Below are 24,313 nucleotides of genomic sequence, written 5' to 3' on the forward strand. Positions count from 1 at the left end.
TCATCCAGTCTAGTTTGGTCACTTTTAGAGATATTCTTCCAAATGAAAAGATTTTTCAAGAGGAAGGACCTGAGGCAAATACCAAACACTCTGAGTCAGGTCAAGCTGGTAGGGAAAGGGTTCTACTACATGCCTACCAATGGTACTGCCACCATTAAGGAAAATAATGGCCACCATTGACATGGGAGCCGAGTTTGTACTTGTTCACTCTAGCCACCACAGCAGGTCTGTGATTTTGTTATTATCTCCCTTGGGAATAAAGAACCAGAAGCTCAAAGAAAGGAGTTAAAGCCACAACGTTAGTAAGCGAAATATATAGGTTTCAAATCGCAGTCTATTCAGAATTTCCTGCAGCCCCATATTTAAATATGTGGCAAGAATAGAGATGGTTATCTTTAACAGGTGACAGAATTTTGTGCGATATGTATTCTAAGTCACTTTACTCTATAGGACTTAGCTTCGTCATCTTAACATTAAAGTTGAACCAGATGGACATGAGGTCTCTTGAAACTCAAACTTTTATGATTTGAAGACTTGAAAGTACCAGACATTTCATAGAGCAGGAGAATATCACAGATGGAAGTGCTTCAAAGTTAATCAAGTACTTGAATACCCTCTATATTTTCTCTACTGTATACTTATCCTGTCTCTGTTTGAACTCCTACAGAGATGAGTAATCATGCCTCCTGAAAAAAGCTTATTCCAATCTTGGACAGCTCTTCCAGAAAGTATTTCCTTATTGAGATAAAATCTGCCTTTCTTCTTTTCTTACAAGGCTGCCTTTTCATGTTTGAAAACATTCCTGTCTTCTTAGCTCTATTTTCTCCTGAATAAACATCCCCACTCTTTCGATCATTGCACAGATAATGTGGTCTTCAGCTCACTCTTTGTTCTGTTTACTCTCCCTTTATCTTGAATTCTGGCCATTTATCTGTTACACAGGTATCATCATGGTAGGCCACACATCCATGGATGTGAAAGTAGAAAGGCGAGAAACCAACAGAAAATGAAAATGCTTTCTCCATGCTTTGTGCCAATTTGAATTTATACTTGTGTGAAACCTGTATCATTCCAGATAAGACAAACTATGACATTTAAATATTAAATAAAATAATGAATTTGCCTAGAGTGGAACAAAATAGCCCTGTTTGGTGAATTGTCACCTATTCTGAGCACTAAGAGTGGGCAGATTTCCAAGGAGACTCAGAGTTAAGTTTCCTGTAACTTATTAATGAGCAGCATCAGGAAATTTATGCCCCCACCTGTATTTCTAAGGCATCTATCTTTAACCATCTCATCTCCTCAGATAAGTGCATGGCTTGAATCATTAGCTTGAAGGTGATTGAAAACACCAAAGAACAGTATTTGGAATGTTGAGTTAACCACATGTCTATGGGCATGAATTTCAACCCTGATTGCTTTGAGTTACAGTATCACGTATGGTTTTGTTCTCCTTCAACAGGATGCCCAGAAGGCACTTATGATCTAAATTGCCAAAGGATGCATAAGTACCTTAATGGCGGCAGCTGTGATACCGTGATTGGCACCTATCACTGCCCTCCTGGCTTCATTAGGGCCGACTGCAGTCAAAGTAAGTCAGCCTACCAGTTAAGACGTGGAGATGCTAAAGTAGAATTTTAAGAACTGCCCTTAGAGAGTAAATGTTGCAATCATTACTTAATAATTTACTGTAGCAACGGCAAACGCCAACTGACCTACATTCTAGGTTGAGGAGTGCCTACGTCAGGAGTTTGATTGAGAGCTGAAGCAGTGAAGGCAGCCAAAGAGAGCCCTTTGGTCATAACCTCTCATATCCCAGAACTGCTAGCTAGATTCCAGTCAGGATTAGAAAATCTGTTCCATAAGAGAAGAGCAGACTGAGGATGCCTGTGTACATAATGTCAAACCCATTGTCTAAAGTACCACCATTTCATTTATCCTCAGCGATTTCCAGCTCAAAAGTAAGCAGTTGCCCTACTTACCAAAAGTAACCAGTTCCCTAAAATTTAAAGACCTAACTACCTATCACAAAGACAACTATTGACATAAAGTTGAAGGGACCAAATGTAAATTAAAGATCTCTTAAAAATGCACTATCTTAGACACTACAGGGATATTCTTAACAAATACATTTTGATCTTATCAGATTTGCCATTTCCTATATATTTTGACAGTTTGCAAGATCCTAATGATCTTCAGGGAGGATAGAGGAGGCAATGCATGGGAGAGAGCGTGACGGAGAGGTGGTTCTGGCAATTTTGTGTCCTTCAACCTATGTGCTGTTGAGGAAGTTCACTTTGGGATGCTTCACAGAGCTGTACATTTATGTTTTTGTGCACTCGTCTGTATTTTATACTTCAGAATTCAAAGAGTAAAATAAGCATCAGTAGATCTTTCATTAAAGATAGAAGTGCTGTAGTTGCAACCGTGAGATTCCGTCACTGGGAAGAATGATAATGAAATTTCGTGATCAGGCAGGGTATTAAGTTGTTATGTGGTAAAGTACCCTAAATACTTGTCTTCCCCAGACAGGTAGTTTCTCTGTCTTCTTTGTATGAGGGTAATTTTAATTACCCTGCCTCAGAATCCCGATGTTCTGAGGATAAGAGACAAATGAGACAAAGTCTTGGCTCCATGTAGTGGAAAATTGAAACCTAGTGGATACTGCCTTGGAGGCCTAACCAGCCAAGTTATCTTTGAGTTAAAGCCAACCCATAAACATCTCCTAAGGAAGGCTCTGACTGGCCCCTTTGTTCCTCAAAGAAAATCATTGAGGGAAATTTCTTAATTTCCTCAGGCCAATGCATCTTCAAGAGTTTTGATTCCCCTGAATATTGGTAGTTTTTTGTCTTCAGAAGCTGTGAACTTGTACCTGAGTACTTTTCCTTCTTTGCTTTGACAGCTAAGTAGGTCAGAGCCAATTTGCTGTCCACCTCTTACCAGTCCGGGGAATTGTGCTACTCATTTATGTCTATATCGTTGCTGTATTTTTTCCTTCGCTTGATTCTTACAGATAATTATTTTATCTTTACTTTGGTAAGCATCTCAGTGAATCTGTGGCATAAAGTTGAAGCAAAATGAAATAATAAATGTGTTAATTTATTAATAGATTAAACTTTAACGTATATTAATTAACATCATTAATTTAAAAAGATAATTTAACAAATTTGTTGATTTTAACAAGTAAACAATACACTTAGAGATACATAATGATATTTGGAGATGTGAACATAATGGATCCTATGTCAATGCATAGAAGTGTAAACTAAAATTCAGAGGGGACATTAAGAGGAAACACTCAAGATTATTGGGCGCATGCATGCATATGTGTGCATGTACGTGTGTGCGCACGCGCACACACCCACATACACACTTGCTAAGGCAGCCATGTGGTAAAGCAAGGCTGAGTTTGTAAGAGTCATTTATATCATATATGTAAGTGTTTGACACTAGATATTTGGTTGGAATTCCTGATGTCAACCAAAATCGCACTAAGTAAGCAACCACTTGAACAGTGCCTTTTTTTGTTTTATTTCTTTCAAAGTAACCTTTTCAGTTGAAAACCAAACTGAACGCAAGACAAGGAAACCCATTTGATTAAAAGAAAGGGTCGTGTATTTACAAGGTTTTTTAAAGTCTTGACTGGCAAAACGTTTTAATAAGAAAAATCTGGTTTTGTTTTGCTCCTTCCTGCAGCTTGTCCTGAGGATCACCACGGGCGGGACTGTGTCCAAACGTGTTCTTGTGGCTCAGGACAGTGTGACCCAGTGACTGGAAGGTGCCAATGTCCACCTGGCAAAATGAGAGCCAGGTGTCAGCAAGGTAACAATGGCTGCAGGGTCACCTTGTCCGTCCAGGCACTAACTAAGCTACACTATGAAAGCAGATGTGGTGCCAAGGAATATAATTCAATGGGCATTGTTTATAACACTTTCTTCTTAAATGCGGCTTTAATAATATGAAAGTACACACTCTTGTTGAACTGTATAGCAGATAGCCTACTGAAGGGTAAAACAAAATTGAAAACAAAAACAAAGAATTATTGATGCAAACTCTTGACGAGGAGCAAATTTTGAAATAACTTTGGCTAACTTTTGCAAAACCACCCCAAATTGTGTGTTGGGGATGTCTAATTATAAGAACTGAAAAGTTTTATATTTTCTCCAACTTTCAGAAGCCCATTGAAAGCTGGAAGAAAAATGAGAGACAAAAAGGAAAATATGATCTTTGTTTAAAGCTATAAAAGTTTCTTGGGGCGCCTGGGCGACTTAGTTAAGTGTCTGACTTCAGTTCAGGTCATGATGTCACGGCTTGTGGGTTGGAGCCCTGCGTCAGGCTCTGTGCTGACAGCTCACAGCCTGGAGCCTGCTTTGGAGTCTGTGTCCCCCTCTCTCTCTGCCCCTCCCCTGCTCATGATCTCTCTCTGTCTCTCAAAAATAAATAAAAGTTAAACAAATTGTTTTAAACTACAAAACCTTCTTGTCCTAAATCATATTATTATTATCACAATAATAGTCATAACAGAAGAACTCTCAAGTTCAGTGAAATGATATGCAGAGAGCCACTTCTCTATGGCATACACAGAGGGGCAAAACCAATGACCCTTTGTTAAAAAAACTAGGGTTGGCTGCATGAGCATGCTGTAGGAGCTTCCTTTAACCTCACTGTGCATCACAGAGTTGCAGGAAATTGGAATGAAACCAGGAAGTGCACAGACCTAGCATCTTTTCAAGTCTGCCCTAGGATAGAGGGGATCTATGGGTGATAAGCAGCCTTGCAGCTAAGGGGAGCTAAGCCTACACACACACACACACACACACACACACACACACACACCACAACTTTGTGTCATATGGAATTTTACTCTGGGCCCAGGAAACTTCCAACTGGCTGAAATGATTTTTCTAGCCCCAGATCCATACTCATCTCCCCTAAATAGCTAGTGCACACAAAACTAACTAGATACAAGAAATTAAAAGCAAAAGCAAAAACTTGATGCACTAAAAAAGAAAAAACACCCTCCTCCCATTTTGGAAGCAATATATGAAACCATTCAAAGCTTTGGTTACTTTTTCAGTGAAAATTCTATAAGAAGGGTAAAGGAGAAAAGGAATAAGAAAACAAAAAGCAGATGGACATCGAGCACAGAAGTTTTGCTACGAAGCACATGGAAATATTAAGCAGAATTTCTTCCAAGAATTTGAAGGACATAATGAAAAAGCTTTCTCTACAAATCGTGAGTGCAATGCAGAGATACAAGGGTTCATGGAATAAATGAAAAGACAACAAAGGGAAATGAAAAAGTAAGCTGGCAGAGCTCTGAAAGACGTATAAATGAAAATTAAACCTCACATCATAGAAATGAAGACCATATTGAACACAGGTAATAGGAGGATTGAATTCGCTTATGTGACAGCCAGGTACATGGAGAATATGCTTGAGAAAAGTGAAAACAATGAAATGGGGAAAAGAGGGAGAAATATATATAAGTGCAAAAGAAAATATTCAAGTATAGTATTCAAGATTTTTTCCCCTGAAATGAAAAAAAGATCCAATGCTACAGATTGAACACATTCTATCCTTGGAAACTCGACCTACGGTTGATCAGAAGCAAGGGGACTCTCCATTGGGGACATAAGAAAAAAAGTGAGATCTCATATGAAGAGTGGGGGAAAAAATCAGTCTGGCCTCATGCCTCATGGCAATAATCACAACCATTGCTAGCATGTGGGTAATCAATGCCTGTGAAGTTCTTGGGAAAAAAATATGACTCAAATATTTTATACATGGTTAAACTTTATTCAAGGATAGCATGACTGAAAATGAACAACTATTTTTAGTAATAACAAGTTGTTGGGGATATGGTCGCAATAAAATATTTTTGAAGAAACTGTAGAAGATCAATTTGAGCAACCAAGTAATAAATGAAAGATCTCTGTTAAAAAGACTATTAGTGAATATTAAGTCTATTTTTATTAAGGCTAAGTTTAAAACAAATGTGGGAATTATGGTCACTTGACGTAAGATAACTATATAAATATTTAACAGTATAGCAATTTTGATAGTTAAGCAAAACAGGCATAAACTGGAAGGAAAGAGAAGATGAAGGGGGATAAGTATACTGACCTTATTTCTTCATGAAAAGTTGTAGAAGGGATGGATCTGTGTCAAAATGTATTACTTAAATATGACAACTCAATAAGTATGCTTAAAAGTATAAAGGTAAATGCTGGAACTTAAAATTCTGGAACTGAGGATTTAAGAACAAAAACATAGCCAACTAAAATCAGGTGAAGGAGAGGAATAAAAAAAATTAAAATAAAATTGAAAATTAAGAGAAAAGAAAATTAAAAATTAAGAGAAAGAAGATTCATATTAATGCCATAACCACTCAGCAAGCCAATCTGTACTAAATAAAGAAATTAATTACACTATGTAATAATATATTTACTGTCTAAAAAAGAGTCCCTGGACTATATAAAATAATATATATAAGACTTAGAGAAAGATGGAGTACACACACTTGTCCCTCTTCCTTCCTCTAAACAGTAGAATTTTTGTCGCCATATTGAAAGCAAACATAAGAATCTCTGATGTGGAGAGAACAAGGCAGACTTGCTAGGGATTTCAGGGACCTAGGAAACAGGAATTGTGAATTCCTTGGGTTTTCATTTTGACCCATATATCCTGGACTGGGAGAACCTGCAACCCAGAAGGCCAACAGGTGCAGACAAAAGAAAAATCCAAGATATGCCTGCTTTCTCTAAATGAAAGACCAGTAAAAGGGCAGTGAAGCAAGAGAGAAAACTCATAGACAATAACTGATCAATACTCCAGTCAAACACTAAAGAATAAAACTGCATCCTTGACGATAACCTCACTAGCAAAGGCCAAATGAGGAGTCTGCCCTTCCGACTCCATCTGGATATATGAGGTACCTTTGCCACACACAAGACGGTGTGAGAGAAAAGGCTGGGACTTTCACCCCTGCCACATAGGGATGTATCTTCTGCCCTGGCTATGCCAGTGGAAACCATGTGGAAAGCGTGAACTTCCACCCCCACTGGACAATATGGAGACACCATTGGTTCCTTCTAGGGTGGTGTCACAGGAGATCAGGGCTTTCACAACCGTCAAGCACCAATGAGGCAACCTTGTGCAATGTCAGTGGAGGTGGAGTGGGGAGTCATAGGAGGCACTTCTACCCCTCCATCAGATAGGTGTCATGAGAGGCCCCATGGGGAGCCTGAACCCTCACACCGACCCAGCAGGAATGATGCACATTTAACAATGCCCCACTTGGGGGCTATGTGGAGAACTTGGATTTCGACTTCCATCTGATGAGCCTCTTTCCTTGCAAGTACGGTATCATAGGAGACTTGCTAAAACATTAAATGAGATCTAGAATCTTATATGATAATATTCAAAATATCCACGTTTCATTAAAAAATTATCCATCATACCAACAACCAGGAACATTCCGATTTGAATAAGAAAATAATCAACAGACACCAACACTCTGATGATATTGATTTTAAAATTATCTGATCAGAAGTTTAAATAAGCCATTATAAGTAAAAATACTTCAGTGAGCAACTTTTGCCATGTGTAAAGCAAATTAAAAAAAATAGGCTCAGCAAAGAATAAGAAACATAAAGAAGAGCCAAATGGAAACTTGAGACTTGGAAAATACAATATTCAAAAAAACCCAAAAACCATAATTAATGAATGGGCTTAATAGAACAATGGAGAGGAGAGAGGGACATATCAATACATTTGAAGATAAAACAATAGAAATTACTCAATTTCAACAATAGACAGGGAAAAGAAAAAAAAAAAAAGAAGAACCTCAAGGACCTGTGGAACTATTAAAAAAGATCTGGGGCGCCTGGATGACTCAGTCCGTTAAGCATCCAACTCCAGCTCAGGTCATGATCTCATGGTTCATGAGTTCAGTCCCTGCTTCAGGCTCTGTGCTGACAGCTCAGAGCCTGGAGCCTGCTTTGGATTCTATGTCTCTGTCTCTCTCTCTCTCTGCCCCTCCCAGCTCACGCTTTGTCTCTCTCTGTGTCTCAGAAATAAACATTAAAAAATATTAATATGTCATTTGCAAATATCTTTTCCCATTCCGTCAGTTGTCTTTTAGTTTTGTTGATTGTTTCCTTTGCAGTGCAGAAGCTTTTTATCCTCATTAGGTCCCAATAGTTCATTGTTGCTTTTAATTCCCTTGCCTTTGGAGATGTGTCAAGTAAGAAATTGCTGTGGCTGAGGTCAGAGAGGTTTTTCCTTGCTTTCTCCTCTAGGGTTTTGATGGTTTCCTGTCTCACATTCAGGTCCTTTATCCGTTTTGAGTTTATTTTTGTGAATGGTGTAAGAAAGTGGTCTAGTTTCATTCTTCTGCATGTTGCTGTCCAGTTCTCCCAGCACCATTTGTTAAAGAGACTGTCTTTTTTCCATTGGATATTCTTTCCTGCTTTGTCAAAGATTAGTTGGCCATACTTTTGTGGGTCCAATTCTGGAGTCTCTATTCTATTCCACTGGTCTATGTGTCTGTTTTTGTGACAATACCATGCTGTCTTGATGATTACAGCTTTGTAGTAGAGGAAAAGATAATTGCAAATGACATATCAGATAAAGGGCTAGTATCCAAAATCTATAAAGAACTCACCAAACTCCACACCCGAAAAACAAATAATCCAGGGAAGAAGTGGGCAGAAAACGTGAATAGACACTTCTCTAAAGAAAACATCCAGGTGGCCAACAGGCACATGAAAAGATGCTCAACGTCACTCCTCATCAGGGAAATACAAATCAAAACCACACTCAGCACCTCACGCCAGTCAGAGTGGCTAAAATGAACAAATCAGGAAACTATACATGCTGGAAAGGACGTGGAGAAATGGGAACCCTCTTGCACTGTTGGTGGGAATGCAAACTGGTGCAGCCACTCTGGAAAACAGTGTGGAGGTTCCTCAAAAAATTAAAAATAGGTCTATCCTACGACCCAGGAATAGCACTGCTAGGAATTTACCCAAGGGATACAGGAGTGATGATGCATAGGGGCACTTGTACCCCAATGTTTATAGCAGCACTTTCAATAATAGCCAAGTTATGGAAGGAGCCTAAATCCATCAACTGATGAATGGATAAAGAAATTGTGGTTTGTATATAAAATGGAATACTACTTGGCAATGAGAAAGAATGAAATATGGCCTTTTGTAGCAATGTAGATGGAACTGGAGAGTGTTATGCTAAGTGAAATAAGTCATACAGAGAAAGACAGATACCATATGTTTCACTCTTATGTGGATCCTGAGAAACTTAACAGAAGACCATGGGGGAGGGGAAGGAAAAAAAAAAAAGCTAGAGAGGGAGGGAGACAAACCATAAGAAACTCTTAAAAATTGAGAATAAACTGAAGGTTGATGGGCGGTGGGAGGGAGGGGAAAGTGGGTGATGGGTATCGAGGAGGGCACCTGTTGGGATGAGCACTTCATATTAAAAAAAATTTTTTTTAAAAGATCTAACATTTCTACATTTCTGTCATCAGAATCCCAGATGAGAGGAGAAAAAAAGTAGGGCTGAAAAAATAGTTAAAGGAATAATAGTTGGACTGACACATGAAAAAATGCTCAACATCACTCATCATCAGGGAAATACAAATCAAAACCACAATGAGATACCACCTCACACCTGTCAGAATGGCTAACATTAACAACTCAGGCAACAACAGATGTTGGCGAGGATTCGGAGAAAGAGGATCTCTTTGCATTATTGGTGGGAATACAAACTGGTGCAGCCACTCTGGAAAACAGTATGGAGGTTCCTAAAAAAACTAAAAATAGAACTACCCTACGACCCAGCAACTGCACTACTAGGTATTTATCCAAGGGATTACAGGTGTGCTGTTTTGAAAGGGCACATACACCCCAATGTTTATAGCAGCACTATCAACAATAGCCAGAGTATGGAAAGAGCCCAAGTGTCCATGGATGGATGAACGGAAAAAGAAGATGTGGTATCTATATACAATGGAGTATTACTCATCAATCAAAAAGAATGAAATCTTGCCACTTGCAACTAGGTGGATGGAACTAGAGGGTATTATGCTAAGTGAAATTAGTCAGTTAGAGAAAGACATATATCATATGTCTTCACTCATATGAGGACTTTAAGAGACAAAACAGATGAAATAAGGGAAGGGAAGCAAAAATAATATAAAAACAGGGAGGGGGACAAAACATAAGAGACTATTAAATATGGAGAACAGAGGGTTACCGGAGGGGTTGTGGGAGGAGGGATGGGCTAAATGGGTAGGTGGCATTAAGGAATCTACCCTTGAAATCATTGTTGCACTATATGCTAATTAGGATATAAATTAAAAAAAATAAAATTTAAAAAATTTAAAAAAAAGAAGTAATGTTTAACCTTCTTAGGTTATATTTGTATATGTTTTAATATAAATATTCCAGAGATCGTATAAAATTCCTAAAAATCAGTCATGGTATAATGTTACCACTCATAATTCCAGTTATCATCATAAAATGTTATATGTTACAGAAATAAAATTTTGGGGTCAATCACACTACAAAAAATGAATAAATAAATAAACAAACATAAATAAATAAATAAAGTTCAGAAATTTCCTAAATATGACAAAAAATATAAACTTACAGATTCAAGAAGCTGTGTGAATGACAAGACAAAGAAATATACAAGAGACATATCAGCATTACATTTCTAAAAACTAAAAAAGAAAGTCTTGAAAACAACAGAAAGAAAGAAATAATGCCCATATTAGCTTAGAAAAAAAGATTCCAAAATACAATGACATTAAATGAATGGGTACAAGTCACACAAAACACATGTGAGAAAAATAAAGCAGTGGTCATGACATCAGTATAAAACAATATTAAATTTTATGACAATGATCAACTAATGGGAAAGACATATAATAATAGGGAATAAAATTCATAATGAAGATTGAAATATAGTAGATATGTATAAAGCAAATAACATAATATCAAAATCCATAAACCAAAAGCCATAGTCTATACAAGCAGAAATAGAGAGTAGGAGCTTATCAATAGAAGACTAATTCATTTATGTTAACTCATACACATAAAACTGTATACACATATACAGAAAAAAATAAGCTTACAGAAGTTTGAACATAGTAAGGTATATCTAATTGTTAGAAACCAAATTCTGTACCCTAAGAAAGATATTATATCTTTTTCAAGGATCCATGAGACATTCATAAAAATTGAAAAAGAAAATAAATCAATTCCAAAAAGTATGATTTATGGCATTCTATGATCAAAGCAGTAAAACAGGAACTAATAACAAAACTAACTCCCTACCAGGGAAAAAGCCCACCACACTATACTGCATAGGCATTTTGAAATTTTCTTAAATAATGGCTCAAAAAGGGAAACAAAACCAGTATTTCAAAAATTTAAAAGCAATAGTAAGGATATTCAGATCCCATGAGGTAATTCAGAAAATAGAGGAAACTTTATATTCGAAAGTACTTATGTTAGTAAATAAAAAATGATGAAAATAAATGAAAAACACAATAAAATAAAGTAAAAATGAGGAATGACTAAAGTAAAACATAGGGAAAATATGAATTATTTAATAAGTTATGTTAACTCAAATGACCAGCAATCTAGACAAAAGTAACTCATGTAAAAGTAATTTTGTTCACCAAAATTACTCCAAGTGTATAAAATACTTAAAGATAATGACAAAAACTCTAAGAGCCCTGGAATTACCATTGGGGTTTTTAGAAAGTTATTTTAGAAAGTCATATTATAAATCTTGACAAAAATTCAGAACCCATAAAGGAAAAAAAATCCATGATGTTTTGATTGAAAAGAACTAAAACAATTCGTCAAGGCATAATACACATAAAAAATATCATATTTTTTTAAATAGAAGAAAAGAGACCAACTTTTTAAATAAGCTAAGTGTTCTTATGTATTAGTACCAAAAGAATCTGTGACACCCATAGATCTTATGACAAGATAATAAACATCATTCATAATGTAAGAAATCCAAACTAAAGTTGCATTTGACTAAGGAAAATGGCACATTGGTAAACTTCTTAGTAAATTTGCACATCTCTTTGTAAGGAAATTTGATACTATCTGTCACCAGTTAGAAGTACATATTTTATTTAAAAAATTGTTGATGACTTATCCCACGGATACAATGGTATGTATGAATGAAGACTTTCACAAGGATATTCATTACAGCACTGCTCATAGTGGCAAAATAAAACATTTTAAACAACTACTTGCCTATCCATAGTGGTGTGGTAAAATAAATTTTATTAGATGCGATAAATCCTATGTAGCCGATAAAAAGGAATGAGGCAGATGTATTATATGCACTAATTTAGAAAAATCTTGGAGAATTTTATTTCACAGAAGAAGCAAAATTCACAATATCATGTATCTATATTAACCTCTTGGATAAAAAAATGTGTTAAAGGGTAAGACAGATACACATATATATGCTTTATGAGGCATCGACTATTTCTGGATATATTCAGGAATTTATTCATTCAATTCAAACATATTTATGTAATGCCAATGCCCATTTTAAGCATATGGAACATATGGATAAAATACACAGTATCTCAGTCCTACAACTTGCTTTCTAGTGGAGAAGAGAGTGGAGAATGAACATAATTAATAAGTGAATTATATGTATGCTAAAAAGGAATAAAATCAATGCTAAGAGAAAAAATAGAGTATGATATGGGGCTCCAGAGAGGCATGTGGGTGGAAATGTTATTTTATTTTTTAAATTGGTTTATTTATTTTTGAGAGAGAGAGAGCAAACAAGGAGGGGCAGGGAGATGGAGAGAGAGAGAGAATCCCAGGCAGGCTCTGCAGAGTGAGTGCAGAGCCCAACATGGGGCTCGAACTCACAAATCCTTGAGATCATGACCTGAGCTGAAACCAAAAGTCAGACGCTTAAAGAACTGAGCCACCCAAGCACCCCTGATGGGTTGAAATTTTAAATCGAGTGGTGATTCAACCATAAATTGTACAACTGTATTTGTCTTCATTTGGTACTAAAGTTAAGGACAGCTATTGGGTCAAAAAAAAAGGCAGGAAAGAAAGTGTCATACATACTGAATTAAGTATGTGCTATGTTATGTAGTAACCAAATGTCTTTGGGCAAATAAAAAAAAAAAAAAAACCTCTAATGTCTCTCCTGCTAGCTGGAATAGAAAGAATGGTTGATGAGAAGTCAGAAGTTCTAGATTGGAAGGTCAGTTTTTATCTTTCCTGGCTACTTGAGCCTGAGAAAGAATGAAGTCTCTGAGCTTCGGTTTTCTCAAGTGTAAATAAGAATACTGTTACCCACATCAGAGGTATATTTGTGAACATTGCATGAGATAATTCATGTGAAAAATATCATTATGTAAAAATACTATAAACTAAAAGGTATAAATGACAGGCCTTTGGCCAAATCTAGCCACAAATGTGTTTGAATTGGCTGATACAGTTTTGGCTTCCACAGTGCCATAAAACAATTTTAATTGGTTGCCAACTTTCAAAGATTAAATGGTTTCATATAAATATGGATTTTGAGTTTTTCTGAAAAAAAATCATCTTAGCTGGTTATATTGGGCCCATATTATTCATGGTAAAAGCAACTAAATGTGAGTAGCGTTTAATCTCCTATTTGTGGCACTTTGTGCCACTCAGTCATTTTCCCCTGACAGTGAAGGCTCAGTTCGCCTTATGTCTGGTCAGCTTCACTCACTTGTGTCTTACTTACCTCCTCTTGGCAATGGTCTTTGTGTCACCCACCACTGTAGGCTAAAGTGCTTTTCAGATTTCGGCACCAAGACATTAACGAGTGAGCCACTTGTCTGTCGTCAGTTTTGAGACTAAATATAGAAAATGCTCCCATTGCCAATCTGGGATCTGCTTATTTGCTAGGGTATCTCCAGTTCCCCAAGCATACCAAGCATGTAGTTATAAGTGTCATCAAAGTGTGTAGTGTGAATGAAAACATGGATGAATGATTGTGCTTACTACCTTCAGGTAACATCTGAGTAGTTGTTTTAATTTGAACATTTTCTTATGCTTTTGCTATACAAATATGATTACTCTATCTGAAACATAGAAAAATGTTTGCTCATGTGACATTTTTCTGTACGTATGTATATGTGTGACTTTATATTTATATATATATGTATTTATATATATATATGTATTTATATATATATATGTATTTATATATATATATATATGTATGTATATATATATATATATACATATATATATATATAATTTTTGCTATAGGGTATCCCAAACAATGTATGGCCCAAACTGTGAACTGAAATGTACCTGTAAAAATGATGGACTTTGCAATCCTGTGGACGGAAGCTGTACTTGTTATCTTAGATGGACAGGAAATTATTGTGGAAAAGGTAATTTGATTAGCACTTTCTTTTATTCAATAAAAATCTGGAGCATACTGCCATTGGTTGATAAAATATAGTAGAGGCCTGTGATGAGGCTATTTTCTAATAAGTTCATGCAAGTTGTTTACAATTATGACTCCATTGCCAATAAAAATAGTGTTATGTGAATATCAACTGGTTTTATTACCTTGTTACCCACATGAAAATCCTTAAAACCCCTAAGTAATTGAAATAATATAAATTAATGTGAAAGAGCTCTTATGAGACCTAAACCCCACTCCCCCTCCAATTCTGTTTAAGCCTAAAGCCTTTGTGGATGGCAGGTTTGTTGACCCTTGAGTTTCTTGGCAAGATACTAAAGAACCTCAACCACCACTGAGGCCTTGAGGCTGGCAGGGTGGAGGACCCAGGGCCCTGGGCAGAGCCAGTTCACATTAAGAGTGGCCCCAGATGCAAAGGGTGAAGAGGAGGACTCAGAGGTCACCCACCGTCACTCATTAAGAAAAAATTAATCATGCACCACCACGAATATATTTTTAAGTGACATGCACGTGCTTTTCAACAAACATGTATGTTACAAAAGATATATAGAGGTTTAAATTGACAAAGAATGAATAAAGATAAACATTGATGGTTGTTCTGATGTTTTCTTTCTGAATCACAATTGATTATTTGGTGCAACATTGGAGAGCATGCTCCCTATTTAGAGCACGGTGTTGTAGGAGATGATGTTTTCTTTTGGCAGAATAGAGAGAAAGGGCTCTGATGGTAAGGCTGAGTGTAGGTGGGAACACTGTGTGGTGACCTAAACTTGGAGTACACAGTGAACTTTTACCTAAATGGTTTCACCTATGGGAGCTATGACTCTTTAGATCTGTGGCCCCAACATATTATGATCACAATGGGTATAATTACCCACCATCCTTTACCACTAATTTGACTGTCATGAAATTTGGCAGCAGTGAGAATGAATAGTTCCCTATGCTAACTCCTGCACTGCTGATACAATGCTCTGTGTCTCTGGGAATATCACAGTCTTCACAATTTGGTTTTCCCATCTGAAAGTGAGGGCAAAGTCACTTGAAATGACAGCCTTTCTAAGTCTAAATTGAAGATTGTTTTTCAGGAAGGTTTTTTTTAAGATGAATATTTTCCCTAATTCATGGAAAACACAGCTCATCAATTTTCTGATATTTGGAATTACTAAATCAGAATCACAGCAGTACTTTAAAAAGAGTATCATCATTTTCATATTAGTTTTTTTTAACTTTTTTTTTGCATTTATTTATTTTTGATAGAGACAGAGCACAAGTTGGGGAGGGGCAGAGAGAGAAGGAGGCATAGAATCCGAAGCAGGCTCCAGCTCCGAGCTGTCAGCACAGAGCCTGATGCAGGGCTCGAACTCACCAGCTGTGAGATCATGACCTGAGCTGAAGTCGGATGCCTAACTGACTGAGCCACCCAGGCGCCCCCATATTAGTTTTTTTTTAACCCCAAATTGAATATAGAATATTTTAACTTTTGATTCTATCATTTAAACTGTTAATATGAAACATTTCAAACATATGCAAGAGTTGCTGAGTCATTGGGTAAAAACAAATATAATTTTGCAACATATAAAATTCTCCATGTGGTGTTGTACCATTTTGCTTGCTCACAAGCAATATATAGAATGTCTGTTTCTTCACAGCCTTATCAAAAGAATATGTTACAAATTTTGGTGAGAAATGTTATATCAATCGAGTTTTATTTATTTATTTTTAAAGTTTATTGATTTTGAGAGAGTGCGAGAGCAGGAGAGGGGCAGAGAGAGAAGGAGAGAGAGAGAATCCCAATACACGCTGACAGTGTGGAACCTGATGTGACACTCAGACTCACGAACCTGAGATCATGACCTGAGACAAAATCAAAAGCTGGACATTTAACTGACTGAGCCACCAGAGCACCTCTCAATAGAGTTTTAATTTAAATTTTATTATTATGAAATTTTTTGTTATCTTCCCTAATGGATCAGGACTTTTTGCATTTTTTCTTATAAATTATTCATAACTCTAGCTCATTTTTCTATAAGGTTGTTTTTTCTTCTTTAATGTTAGAAATTCTATATGTGTGTGTGTGTGTGTGTGTGTGTAGATAGATAGATAGATAGATTAACTCTTTGTTGTGAATCATTCACCCTAATTTGGGAAAGTTTGTCTTTTGTCTTTTTACTTTGCCTGTAGTGCGTTTGCCACCAGACTGGTCATCTATCAATATATAAGAAACCATCCCAAAGCTTAGAGACTTAAAACAATTTATTATTCTCTCTTGTGATTCTGATGATTAACTGGGTTCATCTGAGTGACTCTTGTTGCAGATAATAACTGGGCCCGGAGCTCTCTGGACACTCCACTGGGTGGGAATAGAGAAGGTAACCTCTTCATTTACACATCTGCGACCTCAGTGTTTCTCCACATGGATTCGTTCTCCTTGTCTTAGTCAACTTGGACTGCTAACAGAATATTATAAATGAGGTGACTTAAAATTCTTTTTTTTTTTCAGTTCTGGCATCTGGGAAATCTAACATTAAGGTGCCAGCCAATTTGGTTCCTGGAAGAAGCCCTATTTTCTGATTTGCAGGTAACTTTTCTATTATTTTATCCTTTTATGGCAGAGAGAGAAAGAGTGTGAAAGCTCTCTTGTGTCTCATCTAATAAGGGCACTAGGCCCATCATAAAGTTCCACCCTCCTTTGTATGGCCCTTTTCTCCAACAGGATAATTGGGTTTCTTAGGTGACTGCTGATTTCCCAAAGCAGAGGTTATCAGGTCTTCCTAAGGCTTGGGAGTGATATAACATCACTTCTACCACATCCTATTGGATAAGGCAAGTCATAGGATTAATGCAGATTCCATGTGGGATGGTCAGTACAAGAGTGCAAATCCCAGGGGATATGGTTTATTAGGAGCATCTTTGGATTATAGATTCGGCATGATTCAAAGTTTCTTGTTGTTTGTAATAAGATATATCTTTTTTTCCTTCTATTTTTTTTTTTTTTTTTTTTTTTTTTTTTTAGTTTCAGTCATAATTAGGAATTTATTTCCCATTTTCAAGTTTTAGGAGAATTCATTCATGTTTTCTTTTCATACTTGTAGCATGTCATTTTTGACACTTAATTCTCTGATCAATTTTAAGTATTTTTCCTGGTGGATGGTGTAAGGAATATATCTATTTTCCCTTTATATAGCTTTTCAGTTATTATATTGCAACTTTTACAAGTCTGTCTTACCCACTGCTTTGAGATGCAGCCTTCATCAAATACTAAACATTTATATTGCGGTTAGATATAGTTCTGGATGCTCTATTTTATTGGTTTGTTTATTTATGTGCAAATGAAATGAAATACTGTTTTATTATGAGTCTTTATTATATATATTTGATACTGATAGGGCAAGCCACCATTCATTGCTGTTATTTTCAGGGATTTCCTGATACATTTTTGTGTATGTGTCCCACTAATTAAACTTTATAAATAAATTGTCTAGATGCAAAAATGAAAAAAAAAACAAAAAAACAAAAACAAAATACAGGTGTTTTTGTTTGTTTGTTGCTGTTTTTGTCCTCTGCATTTACTCTGTTAGCGAAAATTCACATATTTATGATGTTAACTCATTTTATCCAAAAACAAACATGCTTTATCTATTTGTTCAATATTTTTGTTTCCCATCAAGTGAAATGTTGGGTTTTAATATCCATATTAAGATAGCTATTAATTTTCTGATTTATTCAATGATTTTACTGAATTTTTTAGTGAATTTATTTTTTGAATATATTTTCTGCATCTATGGAATTAATAATATGTTTTTCTCTTTTGAATGATAAATATGATGCATGTATTAATGAATTTTCTAATGTTGAATGACCTTACATTTTTGGAATAAATACTACTTGATCATGATATATTGCTTTATAATATGCTGTTGGTTTCTGTGTACTTACATTTTTTATGAATTTGGCATCAATATTCATAGGTAAAATTAAGCTGTAGTTTTATATGCATTTTGTCAGGTTTTGGAATTGATGTTATACTCAATAAAATGTATTTGAAATTACTCTTCCTTTTCAATGCTCTGAAATAGTGTATATAGTAAGGTGATAATCTCATCCGCAAAGGCTTATAGAATTCCATATGAAACCTAAGACTGGTGGGATTTTTGTTGCTGTTGTTTTAAATCAGAAACTATTTTACTATTTGCTTTATTGTTTTTGTATTATAATTAGTCTATCTAGGTTTTCAGCCTCAAATTAGAGGAATTTTGGTAAGTTGTCTTCTATAAGTTTTCCATTTCCTTTACGTTTTTATACTTATTTGTATCGTGCTTTTTGTAAGATAGTGGTCCAGCTTTCCTTTTTATGGTTAGTCCACATTAAAAAAAAAAAAAAAAAATTGGGTGTGTTTCTGTTTTTGTCTTGATTAGGTTAGCTAATGATTTGCTCTTATTTTTTTATCGATTCTTCAGTTTGTTTCTGTTTTTGAACTCATTACTACAAATTCAGTTGCATTAACTAGAACTAATGCTTGGGTGGTTTCTTTTTCAGAATGTTCCTGGTTATTATGGCTCAGGCTGCCATTTTAATTGCTCATGTCAGAACAATGGAGTCTGCAGTCGGTTTTCTAAAAGCTGTGAGTGCCTTTAAGGTTCCCACAGAAGGAACTGTGAACATGGTAAACAGAGATAACAAGTGGGCATTTCATAGTGTTGACAAGTTTTAAGCTTTAAAAACTGCTTTGGGGCGCCTGGGTGGCTCAGTTGTTTGAGCATCTGACTTCGACTCAGGTCATGATCTCCCAGTTTGTTTGAGCCCCGCATGGGGCTCTGTGCTGACAGCTCAGAGCCTGGAGCCTGCTTCAGATTCTGTGTTCTCCCTCTCTCTCTGCTCCTCCCCTGCTTGCGCCCTGTCTCTCTCTCTTTCTCAACAATAAATACACATAAAAAAAAAATTTAACTGCTTTAAATCATTAAAGTAATACATTCACATTATATCAAATTAGGTAAACTGTTAATGATTTAGTTTCCTACAATGGATTTCATAGCTCTAATTTAAGTTCTAGATGTTGCATCTAGATGTTGCCATGATGAAGTAATTGAACTTGTTCATTCTTTTTATAACTCTTGTTCAACAATGATTCCATGGTTCCAGGAGCATCTGGAGTAGACACAAGCAGAGGAGTCAGCTGCCATACTTTTTGAACAAAGTTGTTCTTCCTCTGCCTTTAGGCAAAATATAGACAAGTAAGCCATTTATTTCATGTTAACCTAGGCTTAACTCAGAAATGTCTGTTTTCAAGTTCTCCTGAAACATATTTGTATCACTTCTTCATTTGGACTCAATATTTTCATCTAAATAGGAAAAGGAAGAATTATACAATAATTTGCTTTAGACATCAGAGATCCCTGATGGACAACAAAGTTAACAAATTAAGATGTGTGAGTCTTTCGAGTTAGCTGTAAATGGCCTAACTCTGTCATATAAAAGATGTATAAACTATTAACTTCTGTAAGTTTCAGTTTCAACATATGTAGAATGGGGAAAATAATAACACCTTCCCTTAAAGATTATAATGAGGACTAAATAAGAAGATACATGTAAGTATTTAGCACTGAGGCATGTGGCATGGCAAAACTTGATAAATATTAATTATTTAGAAGTAGATAATTTTTTGAGCCTCTTAACTAATATTAACGTACAAAATTGTTCCCATGTCTTTCAACTTGTTTTTAGGCTCTGGCAAACATATTTCCCAGGAACAAATCTTATTAAGCTTTCTGAAGTTTAGAATTCTCGCCAACTACTCTGAGGTTTCTTAGGTCAGTAAGTATTGAATCAAACGTCTTGTAGTTTTTGTTTGTTTTGTTTTCAAGATCGGAGTAACAGATACAAGAGAGTAAAATATATTTATTCAAAGCTCATAAATTTCATCTTCTGTGTAGTTGCTTATCAAGGAAGATTTTGAGCAGACAGGAGACATCACTCTGGTGAAACATCTGTAAAGTGGGTACATTGTTGATCATCGGGAAGGATAGTCATGAGTATTGTCTATGCGGGAAGCTATAATTATGGTCCAGAATTTTTAAAATATAAACTGGGATAAAAATGGGAATGAATGAGCAAACGATTATTTTGGAAGAATAATTGACTGTTTTAGGCAATTGATTTGGACATGAAGATGAAGAAAATGAAGGAATCAAAGATGGCTATAAGTTCTGAGCCAGGGAGCCTGGAAGAATAATAGTATTATTGAAAGAAATGAATAAGTTGAGCAAAGCAATCTTCATGAATTCAATTTTATATATAATTAAAATAAAAGAGATAAAGTATAGTTGATTTTTTTTCTATGTGTTTTCAGTAGCAATTGTACAAGAACAAACAGAAGAAACATTGCATTGGATCTTCCTTTTTACTTATTTTTGAAGATTTATGAGATCAGACAATAGAAGGGTATATATTGTGTAAAATTTCCTTATCTCCTTTTGGTTTTACCTTCTTTTTCTTCTCCCTGATTATGAGTTTTTCCTAATGTTGAATCTGTCCATGCATGCTTGACAAGTGTCATACACATGGAACGTAGCCAAATCCAACTCTAGAAGGGGGGTGGGGGACACAGAGAAAGAGAGAGGAGAGAGAGCTAGAGAAAGGAAGGGAGGGAGAGAGGGGGGAGAGAATATGGGTAATTGAAGGGTGAGTAAATTTCATCCCCTTCCCATTGATGAGTGGTAAGCACAGCCTTAAAGAAAGCTCAAGATAGGAAATGAGAATCTATTTTTTGCAGTCAAGCTTAGCTCTCACACACCTCTCTCAGGTCATCTCTCCGGACAGATGACAATTTTAGCATTTAAAGAAATGCATTTGCTTGGATTACATGGTCTCTAAATGTAAACCAAGTACTACTTCTTGATATTCAGCCACAAAAATATTAACCATCTCCAACCATGGAAGAGAAACAGGTTATACTGGACTTCCTAAAAGACAGTTCTATATTGTACTTTATGGATCATCTAAGGAAAATTTCCAAATATTATATTTCGCTGACTTTAAAACTTAACTTCTTCTTAAGATGTTAACCTACTATATATGATATAGATCATATATATATATATATATATATATATATATATATATATATATCATATTCTCTCTCTTTTATTCCCTTTCTCCTTCTTTTCTTCCCCTGATTTCCTCATACCCACCTTTGTCATACATTCCCAGGACTTCAACCATTAAGAGCTATATGCGGGGTGCCTGGGTGGCTCAGTCAGTTAAGCATCTGAATCTTGATTTCAGCTCAAGTCATGATCTCACAGTTTGTGGGATCTAGACCCACGTAAGGCTCTGCACTGTCAGCATGGGAGGATTCTCTCTCTCCCTCTCTTTTTTCCCCTCCCCACCCTCTCAAAATACATGAAATAAACTTTAAAAAAAAAAGAACCATGTGAATCACTTTCCATAGATACCCTTATTTACTTAAACAATTTGATTGAAAAACCATTCTTGCTAAATTTAGCTTGAATCTGAAGTTTGAAAACATAGTTTTAGGTGTTTAGGGTATTAGAGGGTTTTGGTGACATCTTTGTAAGACGATAGCTCATCATAGCAAATAAATTTTATCTATTTGAAGATATTTTACATTTTAGTATGGATTTTTCTAGATGACTTATAGAGAATGGCATTTTATATATTCATTTATCTATATGACTAAACTATTGTCGATATTCATCTCCATATAATTTTTTCTTGTTTTCTAATTCTTTGCTCTCATCTCCTTCTTTAGTCTTGGGGAAAAAAATGACCTAGAGCATGTCATTTATTACTTATTCTTAAAGACAACATAGCCTTTTGACACTTCTATTTTCTAGCGTGCCTTCCTGGATTTTATGGTTTGGATTGTGCTCACATCTGTGACTGCAAAAATGGAGCCAGTTGTGATGCAGTGAATGGACAGTGCATTTGCCCAGCAGGTTTCCATGGCAGCCAGTGTGAAAAAGGTATAGCCAGAGCATTTTTAGACATATGGGAATTCTGTGTGACCATGACATCTTTCCAACTGAGGGCCAAAATACAAACTCCAGTTGAAAACATGGAATAATCATCTAAACTTCCGACTTGGACATTAAAGAGACAAGAATTCATTCTACGCCAATATAGTTGTTCTTTCTGATTTTGCTTCTAGTTGATCAAAATGTTTTGCCTCCTATAAATGAAATTGTTTAATATCTCAAAACATCACCAACGCTGTTAACTTTTTTTTTTGATATCTTTATTTATTTTTGAGACAGAGAGAGACAGAGCATGAGCAGGGGAGGGGCAGAGAGAGAGGGAGACACAGAATCTGAAGCAGGCTCCAGGCTCCGAGCTATCAGCACAGAGCCTGACACGGGGCTCGAATTCACGGACTGTGAGATCATGACTTGAGCTGAAGTTGGACACTTAACCGACTGAGCCACCCAGGCACCCCAAAAGCTGTTAGCTTTTAGTGGACAAATGATCTCCCTCTGAATGAAAAATATTTCATTAAATGTTTTTAAAAGACTATGTTGGGTTCAATGGAATTGAAATAAATATAAGGGTTTTATGAAAAAATATTGAAAGATGTGAATTGGGCTTTTATCACAAGAAAGTAGTGGCAGCCATGAACGTGGATGAATAGACGGAGGTGGGAATTTGGGCTACTCAGTTTGAAACAAAGTATTATAAAGTCCTAAAAGACTCTGATCAGCCTACTTCTAAACAATACCAAACTACATAGTTCTTAGTAAACAACTCTAAGTCTTACTCTCTATTATCTACAGTCTTGTGCATATCATTACAACAACCATGATAATAATACTATAATATATAATATAATAATTTGACTTTATGTGAACCAAAATTATTGCCTCTTAAAAAGATTTATATATTAGTCTCATACCATATCCTCATTTGTCACTAGAGCCTTATATATAGTATTTCTTGTCCATCCTTTATTCATTTATTATTTAGTGATTCAATAATGTGCTCTTGTTATGTGCCTGATTCTGCATTAAAATGTGGGAATATAGTGGAAAACATAGAGCTAACAGTCTTCTGAGGAGATACACAATAAATAGCTTTTTAAGGAAAAGTATTAAAATGCCCTTAGTTAGTGGACTCAGTCTCTTTCCTTAAATTCCTATCTTCAAAAAGCTTACCCACATTCTGACAGATATAAACCATTGTCGAAATATATAGATTTTAAGACCTGAATGTGAAATTGTGTATACAATGCAGCCTCTTTCTGAAAATTCCAAAACTTCCCTCCCTTCTTCTGACCAACAAATATCAGTTTACCATCCCATTTTGTTAGTTGGGACTTAATCTTGAGGAAATTGTATTTTTTTAAATTTTTTAATATGTATTTATTTTTGAGAGAGAGAGAGAGAGAATCAGAGAGTGCGAGCAAGGGAGGGGCACCGAGAGAGAGGGAGACACAAAATCTGAAGCAGGCTCCCGGCTCCGAGCTGTCAGCACAGAGTTCGACATGGGGCTCAAACTCAGGGACCATGAGATCATGACCTAAGCTAAAGTCGGATGCTTAACCAACAGAGCCACCCAGGCACCCCGAGGAAATTGTATTTTAATCTCAATTTAAGTGCATCAGTGAAAGCTCAGAGGGTTAATTTTTCAGTATTCCTTGGTAGAGTATTCACCTGGAATGTTTGGAGACAATTGCCATCAACTTTGTGACTGTGAATGAGAAAGGTCCTGCCACTCAGTAACTGGAAAATACTTCTATCCACCTGAGAAAACTGGAGCCACATGTGATGCTGGTATGAACCAAAGCATCTCATGATGCCCCTCTGATTCA

The 24,313-nt window shown here is 35.9% G+C and overlaps 1 protein-coding gene and 1 long non-coding RNA gene across 8 annotated transcripts in view; both read left to right on the plus strand.

Moving 5' to 3' along the window:
• Positions 1 to 8,821, plus strand: part of LOC131512134 (multiple epidermal growth factor-like domains protein 6) — a 68,257-nt gene extending 59,436 nt beyond the window's left edge. Inside the window, exons 4-5 of the mRNA XM_058730433.1 lie at positions 1,463 to 1,591; positions 3,697 to 8,821. Of these exons, the coding sequence (XP_058586416.1) occupies positions 1,463 to 1,591; positions 3,697 to 3,962 (395 nt within the window). The 3' untranslated portion in view covers positions 3,963 to 8,821. The remainder of the gene's footprint in view (positions 1 to 1,462; positions 1,592 to 3,696) is intronic.
• A 9,455-nt stretch (positions 8,822 to 18,276) lies between these two features.
• The window catches only part of LOC131512135 (uncharacterized), a 67,710-nt gene continuing 61,673 nt past the window's right edge, over positions 18,277 to 24,313 (plus strand). For 4 of the 7 annotated variants that reach the window (XR_009261983.1, XR_009261981.1, XR_009261982.1 and 1 more), the window contains exons 1-3: positions 18,277 to 19,724; positions 20,215 to 20,931; positions 22,347 to 22,475. This is a non-coding gene — a long non-coding RNA (uncharacterized LOC131512135). Of the gene's footprint in view, positions 19,725 to 20,214; positions 20,932 to 22,346; positions 24,276 to 24,313 lie in introns of all 7 variants that reach the window. The other 3 variants (XR_009261980.1, XR_009261977.1, XR_009261979.1) reach the window with 2 other exon arrangements.

The sequence above is a fragment of the Neofelis nebulosa genome, chromosome 5, assembly GCF_028018385.1.
Source record: "Neofelis nebulosa isolate mNeoNeb1 chromosome 5, mNeoNeb1.pri, whole genome shotgun sequence".
NCBI classification, from domain to species: Eukaryota; Metazoa; Chordata; class Mammalia; order Carnivora; family Felidae; genus Neofelis; species Neofelis nebulosa.